General features: G+C 46.4%; 2 protein-coding genes across 2 annotated transcripts in view; both read left to right on the plus strand.

Annotated features, from left to right (window-relative positions):
* The window catches only part of LOC115456761 (trichohyalin-like), a 124,249-nt gene extending 109,004 nt beyond the window's left edge, over positions 1 to 15,245 (plus strand). The window contains exons 3-4 of the mRNA XM_030186034.1: positions 13,987 to 14,961; positions 15,225 to 15,245. Coding sequence (XP_030041894.1) covers positions 13,987 to 14,961; positions 15,225 to 15,245 — 996 coding nt within the window. The remainder of the gene's footprint in view (positions 1 to 13,986; positions 14,962 to 15,224) is intronic.
* Positions 13,987 to 15,963, plus strand: part of LOC115482627 (septin-4-like) — a 223,530-nt gene continuing 221,553 nt past the window's right edge. The window contains exons 1-2 of the mRNA XM_030222567.1: positions 13,987 to 14,065; positions 15,290 to 15,387. Of these exons, the coding sequence (XP_030078427.1) occupies positions 15,304 to 15,387 (84 nt within the window). The 5' untranslated portion in view covers positions 13,987 to 14,065; positions 15,290 to 15,303. The remainder of the gene's footprint in view (positions 14,066 to 15,289; positions 15,388 to 15,963) is intronic.

Here is a 15,963-nt window from a genome sequence, read left to right on the forward strand (position 1 = left end):
CACTGTTTCCCAGATGTGCACACACTCGCACATTTGACACACTATCCCCATTTGTGAGCACCAGATCCAGCATCGCTCCCTCCCTCGTGGGTTCCGTCACCATCTGTCTGAGCAGAGCACTTTGGAAAGCATCCACGATCTGTCTACTTCTTTCCGATTTGGCAGACGGAACCTTCCAATCTACATCCGGCAGATTGAAATCTCCCATCAACAGAACCTCTTTTTTCTTTCCTAATTTTTGAATATCTGCAATCAGATCTTTATCTAGTTCCTCTAATTGTGTGGGGGGTCTGTAGACAACACCCACGTGGACAGAAGTTTTATCCTCTCTTTTTAAGGTGATCCATATCGCTTCTTCTTTTCCCCAGGTCCCTGTCATTTCAGTCGCCATGATATCATTCCTCACATACAGAGCTACTCCTCCACCTTTACGACCCTCTCTATCCTTCCTAAATAGATTATAGCCTGGTATGCAAATAATAACAGAATCGGGTCAATACTGGAAGCGAGGAATATCGGTGGGGCCCTTGCTTTTGTTTGACATATTTCATGCAGGGCAACCTATGCCATCGGGGATGGCGGGATTTCTACAACGGGCAACCTTGGTCGGGAAACAAGTGATCCTGCTCAAATGGCGAGAAGAACAGACTCCTACCAAAGAAATGTGGAGGACAAAGATGACTGAACTAATGCACCAAGAGCTCTGTGGTGTAGTTTCTTTAATTAGCCATGGAAAAGACCCCGACGCTTTCAGGAAAGTCTGGGGAAAATATTGGAACACTCTCCACCCTGCTACTAGACGTCACATTCTTCATAAGCCGACAAGCAAGCAAGGGAGGGGAGAAGCACCCCACACGGACTGAGCGGCGATGTTATCTATGCCAACCACATCTATATTTGCAGGGACCGGGAATGGAGGGGGGGGGGGGGGGGAAATGGACTTATGGTACATACGTTAAGTCACGAAAAGTGGAGGGCTATAAGACCCAAAGCTCTCTATGTTACAGTTCACTTGCTAAATTTCTAAAGTTTATAAAATATAATGACATTGCATTTTTCCAATGTTTGATAGACGTACAACATAGATATAGCTGAATTTTATTAGGGATGGGTGGGGGGATGGGGGTAGAAAGGGTGGAATGATAAATGGTGATGAAGCAATTGCTATTTTAGTTACACGCACCTTGGCTTGCGGAATACCAGAATTATGCTGAGAATGTTGGTTATATGTTTTGTTATTTCATCAATAAAAAATATTGAACCATAAAATCACTTGGGGAATTGTCCATTAGTTGGAATAATCCTTGTGGCGTTCTGCAGGGTTCTCTACTTTCTCCGGTATTATTCAACATCTTTATGTGATCCTTGAGCCTTTTATTAGAGAAGCAGGGTTTATTCATTATATATATGTTGATGATATTTCAGTACTAATTCCTATACAGTTGATTACTGATTTAGATAATGCAGACATTAATTTATGTATGAAATTGGTGGAAGGATGGATGCAGGACCATATAAGTTAAATCTAAACTCAGAGAAAACTAAAGTTTTGTGTTCTAATTATCATCCAGATTTAAATCTTCTAATAATTACAATTAATAATGTAGATTTCACTCTTTCCACAATCATTAAAATCCTGGGTGTTTATTTGGATTCTTCTATTTCATTAGACTTTCATATAAGCTTGTTTATTAAAAAATATTTTTTATGATGAAACAATTGTGCTTTATAAGGAAATTTTGAATTGGCTCAGTTTGCGCAGTTGGTTCATTCATTGATACTCTCATCACTTGATTATTGTAATGTGGTATACTTGGGCTGTACTAAGCATTCATTCAAAAGACTCCAAATGGTGCAGAACACTGTAGTTAGATTGATATATGGCCTTTCTAGATTTGACAGTGTTTTTCCTTTTCACAATAGACTACATTGGTTGCCCATAGAGGCTTGGGTACATTTTAAATGTGCTTGTTTTGTTTATAAAATATTGCATGGTCAAATTCCTGGTTATCTACTCACCCATTTCAAGCTAGGAGAGGTGATATTAGTAGTTTTTTGTTTACATTTCCATCAACTAGAAGGATAAAGAGATTTTCAATTTTTGATAGATTGTTGGCTGTTCAAGCAGCATGTCTATGGAAGGATATTGCAGTACAAATGTCTTTTTCTCATTCATATCTCTCCTTTAGGAAAAATCTAAAGACTATCTTGTTTAGAAAATTCACTTCTTAATCATGATATCCTAGGAGAATATCCTAGCTTTCTTTTTATATGTAACCCGCTTAGAAGTTAGTGGTATTAGCAGGATATAATGGATAGGCCATATGGTCTTTATCTGCCTACATTTTTCTATTTTTCTGTATCCCCTTAGCTCTCTTCCCGTCTCCACTTTCTCTTCCTCTCCTGACTGCTGTAACCCATCTGTGAGAGAGGGACATAAGGCTAAGCATCCCTGGAAACACTCTCTCACTGAGATTACAGTTCAGCCACTTCACGGCAGGGGACACTAAACCTGCCATGCCAGAGACTGAACTGCAGAGGCAAATGAGTAGAGGGATGTTGGGCTGGCTGACCAGGAGGGCGGGGCTTGACAGGGAGCAAAAGGTAAAAGCCCTCCTGCAGCTCAGAACAGGCAGGCCCCAATAGAGAGGTCTCACAGGTAGACAGGCCCCGATACAGAGGCTCCAGGTCCAAGAAGAGACAGCGAACAAGAGGCCCCAATTCAGAAGCCCAGGGAAGAGGTTAAGGAGGAAAGAGAATCTTCCTTGTCATCAGCAGCAGATGAATCCATTAACTGATGGGTTGTAGCCACCTACCAGCAGGTGGAGATAGAGAACACTGAAAAACCACAGTGACCCTTGGACTGCTAGCCCCAACTGCCTTCAGTATTTCTCTATCTCCCAGCAGGTGTGGACGTAGCTTGATCAGCTCCTGGATTTCTGCCTGGGGTGGCTCCTGTGCTTTGCCAGTTGAGCAGGGGTGTTGTGGCTGGTGGTGCCCACTTTAAAGGCATATAGGTTCGCCCTTTCCCTGCCTTACCCATTCCCCCGTCTTCCCGGAGTCCCTCTGTTGCTGCCTGCCTCCAACTTTCCTCACAGCATTAAAAAAAAAAAAAAAAGAGTGCGCTTTTACTGCGTGGCTGTTATGAAGCTTTTTCCAGAGATTCTGGTTCAGTGCAGCTTGACCGGAGCTCGTTGACTCGGTCTTCTGAGGTGAGAGTGGTGCCCAGCTCCTCCAGGGAGGTCCCGCGGACACCATTCCGAACAAGGTAAGTTTTGGTGCGAAGCCGGCATTTTATTGCTATATTTCCGTCGAGTTGGGCGATGGCTGCTGAGGGAGTTAAGCGCTGCTCCCGTTGTGGTAAACGCAGATCAGCAGTGGGGCTGTGCAAAACGTGCTCCTTAGACGCTCGTGCTAGTACGAGCATGGCGAGCGATGATTCTTCCCGCTCAATGGAGCTGGCAGCGGGCGCCATTTTGGAAGCACCGCATGTCTCGACCCTCGCGGTTGCAGAGGAGTCTGAGTGCAGGGGGACGCCTCATTTAGAGGCTGCCAGAGGAGCTCCAACATCCGTTTCTCCTAATTCGGAGGCGGAGGGTCAAGGTGAGTTTTTCTCCCCTGAGTTTGTGCTTTTAATGTATAAAGCCTTCATGCTGAAAAGAGCTCTGCCGTAGGTGTCTGACACTGCATTGCATCCTGGGTTCCTTCCGGGTGTTGATGCCCCGGGGATGGCTTCAGATGTTATTTCCTCCCCCGAGCGTTGGAAACACGCTAAACATAGAAGGGTAAATTCCCTGTCTGAAAGTGGCACATATCCTTTTTCTCCCCCCGTGGTTGGGCTGTGGGGAGTCTGAGGGATCTGGCAGGCCCTCAGGGACGGATGATCCAGAGGAGGGTGCCTGTTTGCCACTGGATTTGGATGATTCCAATGCGGTTTGGATTTTCCACCGCGACGAGCTGCCAGTGCTCATTACAGGCCCTCTCGATTGATGATCCTGCTGAAGGCGAGGCCTTCTCTGTTAATCTTAGGATGGATGGCAAGTACTAAGAAGCCTACTCGGGCCTTTCTGGTGCATGACGCCATCCAAGAGCTTATTTCAGCTCAATGGTCTGACCCCGATGGGCCTTTGAAAGTGGCCAGGGCTATGGGTCAACTTTACCCTCTGAGTGAGGAGCACTTGGCCGCTTTGGGGATGCCTAAAGTGGATGCATTTGTCACGGCGGTGACTAAAAAGACCACTCTCCCAGTAGAGGGAGGGGTCGCTTTGAAAGACATGCAGGACCGGCGGCTGGAATCCGCGCTGAAGTGGTCCTTTGAAATTGCGGGCCTTCCCTTAAGGGCGTCTATTTGCAGTTCCTATGCAGCCCGGGCATGTCTTTCCTGGTTACAACAGGTGGTGGAATAGCCCGCGGATGGTGCGGGGTCCCTCTCTGAGGTTGCCCTGCGGATGGAGTCGGCCCTGTCATTTTTGACTAACGCCCTTTATGATCTGGTCAGAGCTTCGGCTAAACAGATGTCTGTGGCGGTTTCTGCCCGCCGCCTTCTTTGGCTGCGGCATTGGGTGGCGGACATGGCCTCTAAGCAAAGGCTGGTGAGGTTACCCTTTCGGGGCCTCCTGTTATTTGGAGAAGAATTGGAGAAGATTGTGAAAGACCTGGGGGACTCTAAGCCCCAGCGGTTACCTGAGGATAGGCCGAGGCCTTCTTCCAAGGGCCTTGTGTCTCCCTCCTCTTCCAGACCTCGCCCGGGGTGCTCTGCTGGGTTTTCTCAACGTGCCCCTTTTCAGTTGAGGAACTCCTTTCGCTCGGACAAATGTTCTGCAGGGGCCGGTTCAAGGCCAGGAGTTCAGGGGCGTCCTCCACAATGATGGGACACCGGTCCACTCCTCGATTCCTGCAGTAGGAGGACGTCTTTCCCTCTTTCTAGAGGAGTGGACCAAGATTACCTTGGGTCAGTGGGTCCTGGACCTGATCAAAGAAGGTTACCACCTGGAATTCGGTGAGAGACGTGTTTGTGGAGTCCCAATGTGGCACTGCCGTAAAACGGGCAGCGGTAGAGGAGACCTTACAAGTCTTGCTGCACCTCGGAGCGGTGATCCCGGTGCCTCCCACCAAACGCGGCTGTGGCCGCTATTCCATTTATTTTGTCGTGCCTCGAAAAGGCGGGTCTTTCAGACCGATCCTCGACTTACGAAGAGTCAACGAGGCCCTCATAATACGACAGTTTCACATGGAAACCCTGCGCATTGCGGCGGTACAGCCAGGAGAGTTTCTCATGTCTCTGGACCTAAAAGAAGCGTATTTGCACATTCCTATCTGGACCCCGCATCAGCGGTTTCTCTGGTTTGTGGTGTTGGGACAATATTTCCAGTTTCGGGCCTTGCCTTTCGGCCTAGCCACAGCTCCCTGTACCTTTTCCAAGGTAATGGTGGTCATAGCTGCCTGTCTCAGGCGAGAGGGTATCAGAGTTCACCCTTATCTCGACGACTGGCTCATCAGAGTGGATTCGGCAACCGAAAGTCGTCTTGCCACAGCCAGAGTGGTTACAGTCCTGCAGGCGCTAGGCTGGGTGGTCAATATACCCAAAAGTCACCTGACCCCCTCTCAGTCTCTCGAGTATTTGGGGGTCCAGTTCGACACAGCCTCGGGGTTTGTCTTTCTCCCCGACCAATGGCAGTGCAAGCTTCAGAATAAGGTCCATCTGCTCCTGCGAATGCCTCGTCTACGAGCTTGGGACTTTGTCCAACTGCTAGGGTCGATGACGGCCACCTTGGAGGTGGTTCCTTGCGCGACAGCGCATATGAGGCCTCTGCAGATTGCCCTCCTTCAACAATGGTCTCCGATTTCCCAGGAATATCAACGCAGACTAACGTGACTCCCTGCGGCCCAGCTCAGTATGGAGTGGTGGCTCTCCGACAGGATGCTGCGCCAAGGAATGCCGCTTGCTCTTCCTTCTTGGTGCCTGGTGATAACAGATGCCAGCCTTTTGGGCTGGGGAGCGCATTGCCAGGGAAGCTATGCTCAGGGTCACTGGACAACCGTGGAAGCGGGGTGGTCCATCAATTGCTTGGAACTGAGAGCGATATTCCAGGCTCTTATGGCCTTTCAAAAGACTCTGAAGGGGCTTGCTGTCTGGGTCCTGTCAGACAACACAACAGCGGTGGCCTACATAAATCATCAGGGCAGCACTCAGTGCAGGGCCCTGGCCGCGGAGGCCGCTGAGATTTGCCACTGGGCCGAGCTCCACCTGCAGCTTCTGTCAGCAGCTCACATAGCAGGTCAGAGCAACGTGCAAGCCGATTTTCTCAGCAGGCATCAAATGGACCCAGCGGAATGGGAACTGGCAGAAGAAGTTTTTCTTCAGATTTTTGCCAAATGGGGGACACCTGGAATGGATCTAGTGGCGTCAAGTGCAAACACCAAAGTGCCTCGCTTTTTCAGCAGAAGGAAAGATCATCACTCGGCAGGGTTGGATGCTCTGGCTCAACCCTGGCCCTCGGGCCTCCTGTATGTGTTCCCGCCTTGGCCCTTGATAGGGCGAGTCCTCCTTCGGATTCGACTACACCGGGGCTTGGTGATTCTTATCGCTCCGGATTGACCAAGGCGTCCGTGGTATGCGGATCTCCGTCAGATGATGGTGGAGGCTCCATTTCATTTGCCCCTGGTGCCGAACCTGTTGGTTCAGGGTCCGGTGGTGTCTATGGAGGATCCCTGCCGATTTGGTCTTACAGCCTGGCTCTTGAGAGGGCGCAATTGAAAGACAAGGGCTATTCTAACAAGGTCATTTCCACTCTCTTGCAGGCCCGCAAGTGGTCCACATCCGCAGCTTATGCTTGGATCTGGCGCAAGTTTGAGGCGTGGTGTGTTTCAAAGGCGATCACTCCCACGCGGGCTTCTGTCTCGCCGGTGCTGGACTTTTTGCAGGATGGCTTACAAAAAGGCCTGGCTTACAATTCCCTGCGGGTTCAAGTGGCAGCATTGGCATGCTATCGAGGGAAAGTCTTGGGCTTGTCCCTTGCTGCTCATCCGGACATTGCCAGATTTCTCAGAGGGGTGCTTAGGCTCCGTCTTCCCGTGCGGTTGCCCTGTCCGGCCTGGAACCTGGGGCTGGTGTTGAAGGCTTTCCAGTGTTCGCCCTTCGAGCCGCTTAAGCGAGCTTCGGAGAAGGATGTGACTCTCAAGACAGTCTTTTTGGTGGCCATGACATCGGCTAGATGCGTGTCTGAGCTGCAGGCGTTGTCCTGTCGGGACCCTTTTCTACAATTCTCAGAGTCCGGAGTAACAGTACATATTGTACCTTCCTTCCTGCCTAAAGTGGTTTCAGCGTTTCTCCTGAACCAGCCCATTTTTCTTCCTTCCTTTTCTAGGAAAGATTTCCCGGACTCCTTTGGGCAGTTACATCTTTTGGATGTCCGCAGGGCGCTGTTGCAGTATTTACAGATGTCAAATTACTTCAGGACTTCTGATCACCTTTTTGTATTGTTGACAGGTCCTCGACGCGGGTGTCCGGCGTCTAAGGCCACTATAGCCTGTTGGCTCAAGGAAGTCATTTTTTCTGCGTATCTGCTTTCAGGCCGGTCTCCGCATGAAGCGTTTAAGGCGCATTCCACGAGAGCGATTTCCTCCTCGTGGGCTGAAACGGGTGCACTCTCTCTTCAAGAGATCTGTAGTGCAGCTACTTAGGCTTCTCAGCTCTCATTTGTCCGGCATTACAGGCTGGATGTTGCAGCGAAGCAGGACACGATTTTTGGAGCACAAGAGCTTGCTCGCGTTGTGGCCTGTTCCCACCCTAAGTAGGGATTGCTTTTGTACATCCCATCAGTTAATGGATTCATCTGCTGCTGATGACAAGGAAGGAAAAATTAGGTTCTTACCTTGGTAATTTTCTTTCCTTTAATCACAGCAGATGAATCCATGATCCCTCCCTGTCTGGCGTTGTTTTTTTGTTCAGATTTTTCATGCAGATATATATCTCATTGGGAGAAGTTGGAAACCAATTCTCAGAATTTCTACATGATGTTCTACTACAGGAAGTTGAGATCGTCCCTCCTTTGTATGGTTATTGCTCCTGTTCTGGGGTGTTTGTTCGCTGTGAGGAAAGTTTATGTTATTCGACCTTTATGGTTCACTCTGCTTTGGAAATCTCAAATACTGAAGGCAGTTGGGGCTAGCCATCCAAGGGTCACTGTGGTTTGCCGTGTTCTCTATCTCCACCTGCTGGTAGGTGGATGCAACCCATCAGTTAATGGATTCATCTGCTGTGACTAAAGGAAAGAAAATTACCAAGGTAAGAACCTAATTTTTCCCATAACATATGCCATAGTGTTGGCAGACAAGTCAAGATAGGAGACGTATGTATTGCAGTATCTACCTAACCTGTGATTGCAGTATTGGGAGTTGGGTTCATGTGGAAGATATACAGATTACAAGTGATGTATTGAAGTGAGCCTGCTAGGAGTAGTCACTATGAGTGCTAACAAATGTGAGTTAATGAAACTGAACTTCAGAATACCTAAGACAATGAAGTTTCTTTTTGTGTGAAGTGAATGCCATCTGCATCTGTGACAGTAACAGACTTTTGCTACTTTTTGTTTGGTTTACCGTCTTCTGCCTGTGTCTGTGAAGGGTCCAAGCCTGGCCGTCCACGCTATCACACCATTCCACACTCCCCTTTCTGTCCTCATCCCTTTTCTCTTCCCTTCTTGTGCCACCACCTTCCTTCATTCTGCCTACTATACCCTCCTCCTCTCTTTCCCCTCCTTTAACCCCCTTCCCCTCTCTCTTTCCATCCTACCCCCACCCTATCCCCTTCTCTCTTTCCCTCTTGCCACGCCAAACTTTCCCTTCTGTGCCCCCAACATCCTCTCTCTTTTCCCCCTTTGGCCCCTACTCCTTCTCTTATATTATTCCAAGATCCAACTTCACCACCCCTATACTCACATCTCTGTGCCCCACTTCACCAACTCCAACTTCCTTTCCTCTCTTGCTCCCTATTCTCCCACAAACAACCAAGCCAAAAAAAAAAGGTGTTGGATTTAATGGCATGTCCTTTCTCCCCTACCTCTGTGATGATGATGACCCAGCCCAATACTAGCAGGTAACAGCACAGAAACTCAGAGGGATGCTGACAGGCTGAGAGGGACCCGGGACTCAGGAGGGGAATGACGGTGGATTCAGTGCTAGTCTGGAGACACTGATGTTGTTGGGGCAGTAAAGAGGCATAGCACTACTGCAGTAAAGAAGCGTAGCGCTGCTGCGATGGTAAGTTTAGCGCTCCCAGTCTGGATCCTTAATCAGTGATGCAGCACCGGTGGCACTCAGTGCCATACCAAGGGCATAAATATGAAGGGCTACAAAATGCTCCTAGTCCTTGTCTCCTTTCATTGGAGGTGGCAAAGCAGGTGGGGTAGGGGTGGCAGTAAGTAAGTCGCATAGAGTGTTAACTATAGCTCAGTATGGTCTTGGTTGCACTGCATTACTGTGAGGCAAGCAGGCAATAGAAAGAGCACTCATTCCCCCTGGATGGCAAATGACTCGCTGTAGTGCATCATGAGCAGGTGCAGAAGCTGCATCTGAGAGTTGTGTACAGGCCACAGGAGCTGTTTTGTGCTTTTCTGATGCTTGCTCTACTACTACTACTATTTAGCATTTCTATACCGCTACAAGGCATACGCAGCGCTGTACAAACATAGAAGAAAGACAGTCCCTGCTCAAAGAGCTTACAATCTAATAGACAAAAAATAAATAAAGTAAGCAAATCAAATCAATTAATGTGAACGGGAAGGAAGAGAGGAGGGTAGGTGGAGGCGAGTGGTTACAAGTGGTTACGAGTCAAAAGCAATGTTAAAGAGGTGGGTTTTCAGTCTAGATTTAAAGGTGGCCAAGGATGGGGCAAGACGTAGGGGCTCAGGAAGTTTATTCCAGGCGTAGGGTGCAGCGAGATAGAAGGCGCGAAGTCTGGAGTTGGCAGTAGTGGAGAAGGGAACAGATAAGAAGGATTTATCCATGGAGCGGAGTGCACGGGAAGGGGTGTAGGGAAGGACGAGTGTGGAGAGATACTGGGGAGCAGCAGAGTGAATACATTTATAGGTTAGTAGAAGAAGTTTGAACAGGATGCGAAAACGGATAGGGAGCCAGTGAAGGGTCTTGAGGAGAGGGGTAGTATGAGTAAAGCGACCCTGGCGGAAGATGAGACGGGCAGCAGAGTTTTGAACCGACTGGAGAGGGGAGAGGTGACTAAGTGGGAGGCCAGCAAGAAGCAGATTGCAGTAGTCTAAACGAGAGGTGACAAGGGTGTGGATGAGGGTTTTGGTAGAGTGCTCGGAAAGAAAGGGGCGGATTTTACGGATGTTGTAAAGAAAGAAACGACAGGTCTTGGCGGTCTGCTGGATATGAGCAGAGAAGGAGAGAGAAGAGTCAAAGATGACCCCAAGGTTTCGAGCTGAGGAGACAGGGAGAATGAGAGAGCCATCAACAGAAATAGAAAACGGGGGGAGCGGGGAGGTGGGTTTGGGGGGGAAAATGAGAAGCTCGGTTTTGGTCATATTTAATTTCAGGTGGCGTTGAGACATCCAGGCAGCAATGTCAGACAAGCACGCTGAAACTTTGGTTTGGATGCAAGGTGAGATATCAGGGGTAGAAAGGTAGATTTGGGAGTCATCAGCATAGAGGTGGTAGGAAAAGCCATGGGATGCTCAACATAAAGCCTCTCAGCCTGGCAAACAAAGATACACCAACTGTAGTAACAAAAACCCAGAATGACCTCTGGTAAACTGTAATCAACTGCTAGTGAAAAACCAGGGTCTCAATCAGGGGAAACACCGAGGAGAGAATAGGTATTATTACAAAAAGTGATGAAATAATTAATATGTGAAAGGAGTAGTCTTAGAGTGATAACTCACCCAAGCGAGGAAACGCCAAAGCGATTTATACCTCTAAGGGTGGACAAATTTCTCAATCATTGATCTACTCCATACTTTTTCAATTTATTGGTGAGCAAAAAAAACCCCATTGCTCTAAAATTAAACATTAACTTCACTCGAAATACTTTTTGTAATAATACCTGTTCTCTCCTTGGTGTTTCCTCTGATTGAAACAAAGATACACAGTATCATGGCAGCAGACCTGGATATTCACTGAACCCCCACCCCCAACCACAGACCAGTGTGGTAGGTGCTCCTCTAAGCCTCTCAGGCTTTTTGATAAATCTTTCTCCTCTTCTTCAACTGATGGGGAAGGCACGCCTAACTGTAAGAACAAGAAGCAACCAACATGGAGTCAGCAGTTCTTAGATAAAGTGATGAAGAGACAGTCGCATGGTCCTCTGGTCCTGTATGGAATATGGAAATGGCTGAAATGTTTGCAAGTACCTACTTTTCTGGTGAAGAAATACAGTTGTATTGAACATTGACACATGGGAAGATTAAGTGAAAGTTCAGCGTGAAATGGGTGTCGTCGTCGATAACACACTGAAACCTTCTGCTCAGTGTGCTGCTGCGGCTAAGAAAGCGAATAGAATGTTGGGTATTATTAGGAAAGGTATGGAAAACAGGTGTGAGGATGTTATAATGCCGTTGTATCGCTCCATGGTGCGACCGCACCTTGAGTATTGTGTTCAATTCTGGTCGCCGCATCTCAAGAAAGATATAGTAGAATTGGAAAAGGTGCAGCGAAGGGCGACTAAAATGATAGCGGGGATGGGACGACTTCCCTATGAAGAAAGACTAAGGAGGCTAGGGCTATACAGCTTGGAGAAGAGACGGCTGAGGGGAGACATGATAGAGGTATATAAAATAATGAGTGGAGTGGAACAGGTGGATGTGAAGCTTCTGTTCACGCTTTCCAAAAATACTAGGACTAGGGGGCATGCGATGAAACTACAGTGTAGTAAATTTAAAACAAATCGGAGAAAATGTTTCTTCACCCAACGTGTAATTAAACTCTGGAATTCGTTGCCGGAGAAAGTGGTGAAGGCGGTTAGCTTAGCAGAGTTTAAAAAGGGGTTGGACGGTTTCCTAAAGAACAAGTCCATAAACCGCTACTAAACGGACTTGGAAAGATCCAAGATTCCAGGAATAACATGTGTGGAATGTTTGTACGTTTGGGAAGCTTGCCAGGTGCCCTTGGCCTGGATTGGCCGCTGTCGTGGACAGGATGCTGGGCTCGATGGACCCTTGGTCTTTTCCCAGTGTGGCATTACTTATGTACTTATGTACTTATTTCTTTGTAATGGAGTAACTATAGACTCTATCATTTTGCAGTGACTATGAGGAATATGGACTGAAATTTGCACTAGTAATGTATGAATATTTAGTAAATGGTATTGGTTATGTTGTTTGTAGGGATGAGTGATTGTAAGAATGTGTAGTGATGCTGGTATGTGTTAAACGTTTTAACATGATAGTAGTAGCAATGTGTTGAACAAAACTTGAGATAATAATACAGCATTTAATAAAAAGAGTGAATATAGATGTCATAACAGTTATAGAATTTGACTGGTTATCCTCAGAGATTCCTATTATATCTAATTTTTCATTTAGTGCAATATATTCTAACTCTCCTATCTTATTTCTTAGGTTTCTGGCATTCGTATATAGACATTTCAAACTATGTTTGTTCTTATTTATATCTTGTTCAACAGTTGACAGTGTTAATTTGCAATCTTTTGTCTGCTTTTTATTTAAAGACACCTGGTCTACTATGTTCTCTATTGCAACCTCGCTATTGAGTGTAACTGTGTAATTGTGTCCCACCCAGATTCCATCCATGTGTTTGCCCATCTTGAAACTACATGCCATTACATTTAAGTGCTATGATATAGAATAGTATGTAGCCAAAGTATTGGCATTTACATGCATATGTGGAATTCTGGTCATTTACACGGTTTCTTGGTACCTAATATTGGTCCTTTCTTTATAGAATTATCCTTTTAATGTTGTCTGAATGATTTCTTGCTGGTCAGTTTCTCTCTCTCTTCATAGTTTTCCATGAATCATTTTGCTCCCTTATTTAACTTTCTTTCAGAGCAAGTTATCAATAGAAATCAAACAAAATAAAACATGGAAAAGAAAATAAGATGATACCTTTTTTATTGGACATAACTTAATACATTTCTTGATTAGCTTTCGAAGGTTGCCCTTCTTCGTCAGATCGGAAATAAGCAAATGTGCTAGCTGACAGTGTATATAAGTGAAAACATTCAAGCATTACTATGACAGTCTGACAGGGTGGGAGGATGGGGGTGGGTAGGAGGTATGCATGGGGACATCAAAGCATATCATTGATATTCTAACAGGATGGGTGTGGATAGGTGAGGGGTGGGGTAATCAACAGAGACATACAGCTTTATGGTTTATAATGGGCTAGGAACCCCAGATCCTTGTTAAGTCCTTTCTGTTGGGTGTTAAAATATTCAATCATTCTGACTTCAAAGGTCTTATGTTCTTGTATGGTTTTAAAGTTACCTTTCAGGATTCTCACTGTGAAGTCCTGTAAAATGTTGACCAACAGGTGTGGGAACCCTACTGGCACCAGCATTGTTCATGTGATGTCTATGTAAATTGAATCTTGTCTTAAGCATCTGGCCTGTTTCTCCAATATAGCATCCTTCGTTACATTTTTTACACTTTTTTACGGCTACCACACTCCTCTACTTTCAGAGCAGGGTAATTAAATAATCATCCTGGTGTAAAAGATCAGATGAATTAGGCAAACATTTTGGTTAATAACTCTCTAGCACTCCCCACTATCTTTATTTTCAGTAACTGAAAATAATGACAGTCTTATCCCTTCCATCCTGGGCATACACCCTTCGAAAGACATCCTCCGTGCAAAGCAGGTCCCAGTTATAGAATCACTTCTTGCCACTCCAAAGTGATGTTCTCCTCTTAAAGACCTTGATCCTCCTAACTAGCATATAGGCTGTTGGTATGGAGGGGGGATTGTTTTGCTATTTCCCTGAAAGTCTCTTCTGCATTCTTTCACCAGATGAAATGTTTGCTGAATGATGACCCTGAGGACTTGGAGCTGATTCGGGTAACACGAAAGCATCCAGCCACGACTTACTGTACGCCTGAGCCAACACCTGAATCTGAATCAGATGCAGAGCCAGAACCAGAGTCAGATCTGATGCTGTGGAAGAAAGACACAGAGCAAGAGTCAGAGCCAGTGCTTAGAAGTAGGATGGAGAGAGATACAGAGATGGTGTTAAGAAAAAAAGACACACAATCAGGGACAGTGCTGAAAAAAAGAAAGACACAACCAGAGAAAGAGATGGTATGGCGACAGATACAGCAAGAACCAGAGACTACACTGAGAAGGAGAGACAGAAGGCCAGGGAAAGAAACACTGCTGTGGCCAAAAGGAAGATGGATACAACCACAAATGGACCCAAGCAGAGATATACATTCAGAAAAAGAAACATTTCTGAGGCAAACAGAGACAGATCCAGATCCAGAAACAGTTCTGAGAAGAGAGACACAGTCAGAGAAGGAGTCAGTATTGAGCATGAGAGAGACTCTGTCAGAAAAAGAGATGATGATGAGCAAAAAAGAGACAAAACTGGAGAAAGAAACAGTGCTGAAAAAGAGGGAGATGCAGCCTGAAAAAGAGAGAGAGCTAAGGAGAGAGTCACATTTAGACAGAGAGATAAAAAAGATAGAGGCACAGCTAGAGAAAGGGAGAGAACTAAGGAGGAGAGAGGCACAACTAGAGAAAGAGAAAGAACTAAGGAGGAGAGAATTGCAACTGGAAAAGGAAAGAGATCTAAGGAGGAAAGAGGCACAACAGGAGAAACAGAGAGCACTAAGAGAGGCTCACCTGGCGAATGAGAGAGAACTGAGGAGGAGAGAGGCACAGCTAGAGCAGGAGAAAGAGCTAAGAAAGAGAGATGCACAGCTAGACCATGAGAGAGAGCAATGGAGGAGACAGGCACAGCAAGAGAAAGAGAGAGCACTAAGAGAGGTACAGCAGGAGTATGAGAGAGAGTTAAGAAGGAAAGAGGCACAATTGGAGCATGAAAGAGAGCAAAGGAGAAAAGAGGCAGAACTGGAGAAAGAGAGAGAGCAAAGAAGGAGAGAGGCAGAACTGGAGAAAGAGAGAGAGCTAAGGAGGAGAGAACTGGAGAAAGAGAGACAGCTAAGGAGGAGAGAGGCAGAACCAGAGAAAGACCTGACTACAAAGACAGAAAGTCGTGTTGAATCTGAGATCTTCTCTAATATTTTGAGACAAATCTCAGAAGATCCTGATGATACATGTGAACCATTTAAATTATCTTCCTTCTCACCAATAGGATGGCAACAGCAGATGTCAGGACTTCTAGCACTCCCGCTGAACCCCGTGCAACCAAAGAGCCCTTGGGAAAAGCCTGAGTCATACAACTCTCCAGAGGTAAGTGGCAGCTATAACAGATCTTATCAAGGGTCATATTTATTGATGCTTCAGTAAAAATTAGCAACGTATAGAAAATCCTTTCACATAAAACAGCAAACAAATTCAGCTTATGTAAATTTTACAAATGTTTGTTCCCCACATACCACCTTTCTTCCCCCGCCCCAAACTAACAATTGCAAACAGGAGGAAATAGATATGATTTCCATACAGCAGAAATAACATTCTCCGAGGACAAGCAGGCTGCTTGTTCTCACTGATGGGTGACGTCCACGGCAGCCCCTCCAATCGGAACACTTTACTAACAAAGGCCTTTGCTAGTCCTCGCGCACCGATGCGCACCGCGCATACGCGGCCGTCTTCCCGCCCGAACCGGCTCGTGTTCGTCAGTCTTCTTTTGTCCGCGCTCGGGACAGTCGTGTTTGCGCCATTCGCGCCCCTTAAGTTGACCCTCGCGCGTCTTTTGACTTTTCGCTAAAAAAAAAAAAAAAAAGAAGGGATTTCGGTGAAAGACCTTTTCGGTCTTTTCCCCTTCCCGTATTTCCAGTTTTTTGCCCCGTTAAGTTTACTTTCGTT

Source organism: Microcaecilia unicolor, chromosome 13 (assembly GCF_901765095.1).
Source record: "Microcaecilia unicolor chromosome 13, aMicUni1.1, whole genome shotgun sequence".
Lineage (NCBI taxonomy): Eukaryota > Metazoa > Chordata > Amphibia > Gymnophiona > Siphonopidae > Microcaecilia > Microcaecilia unicolor.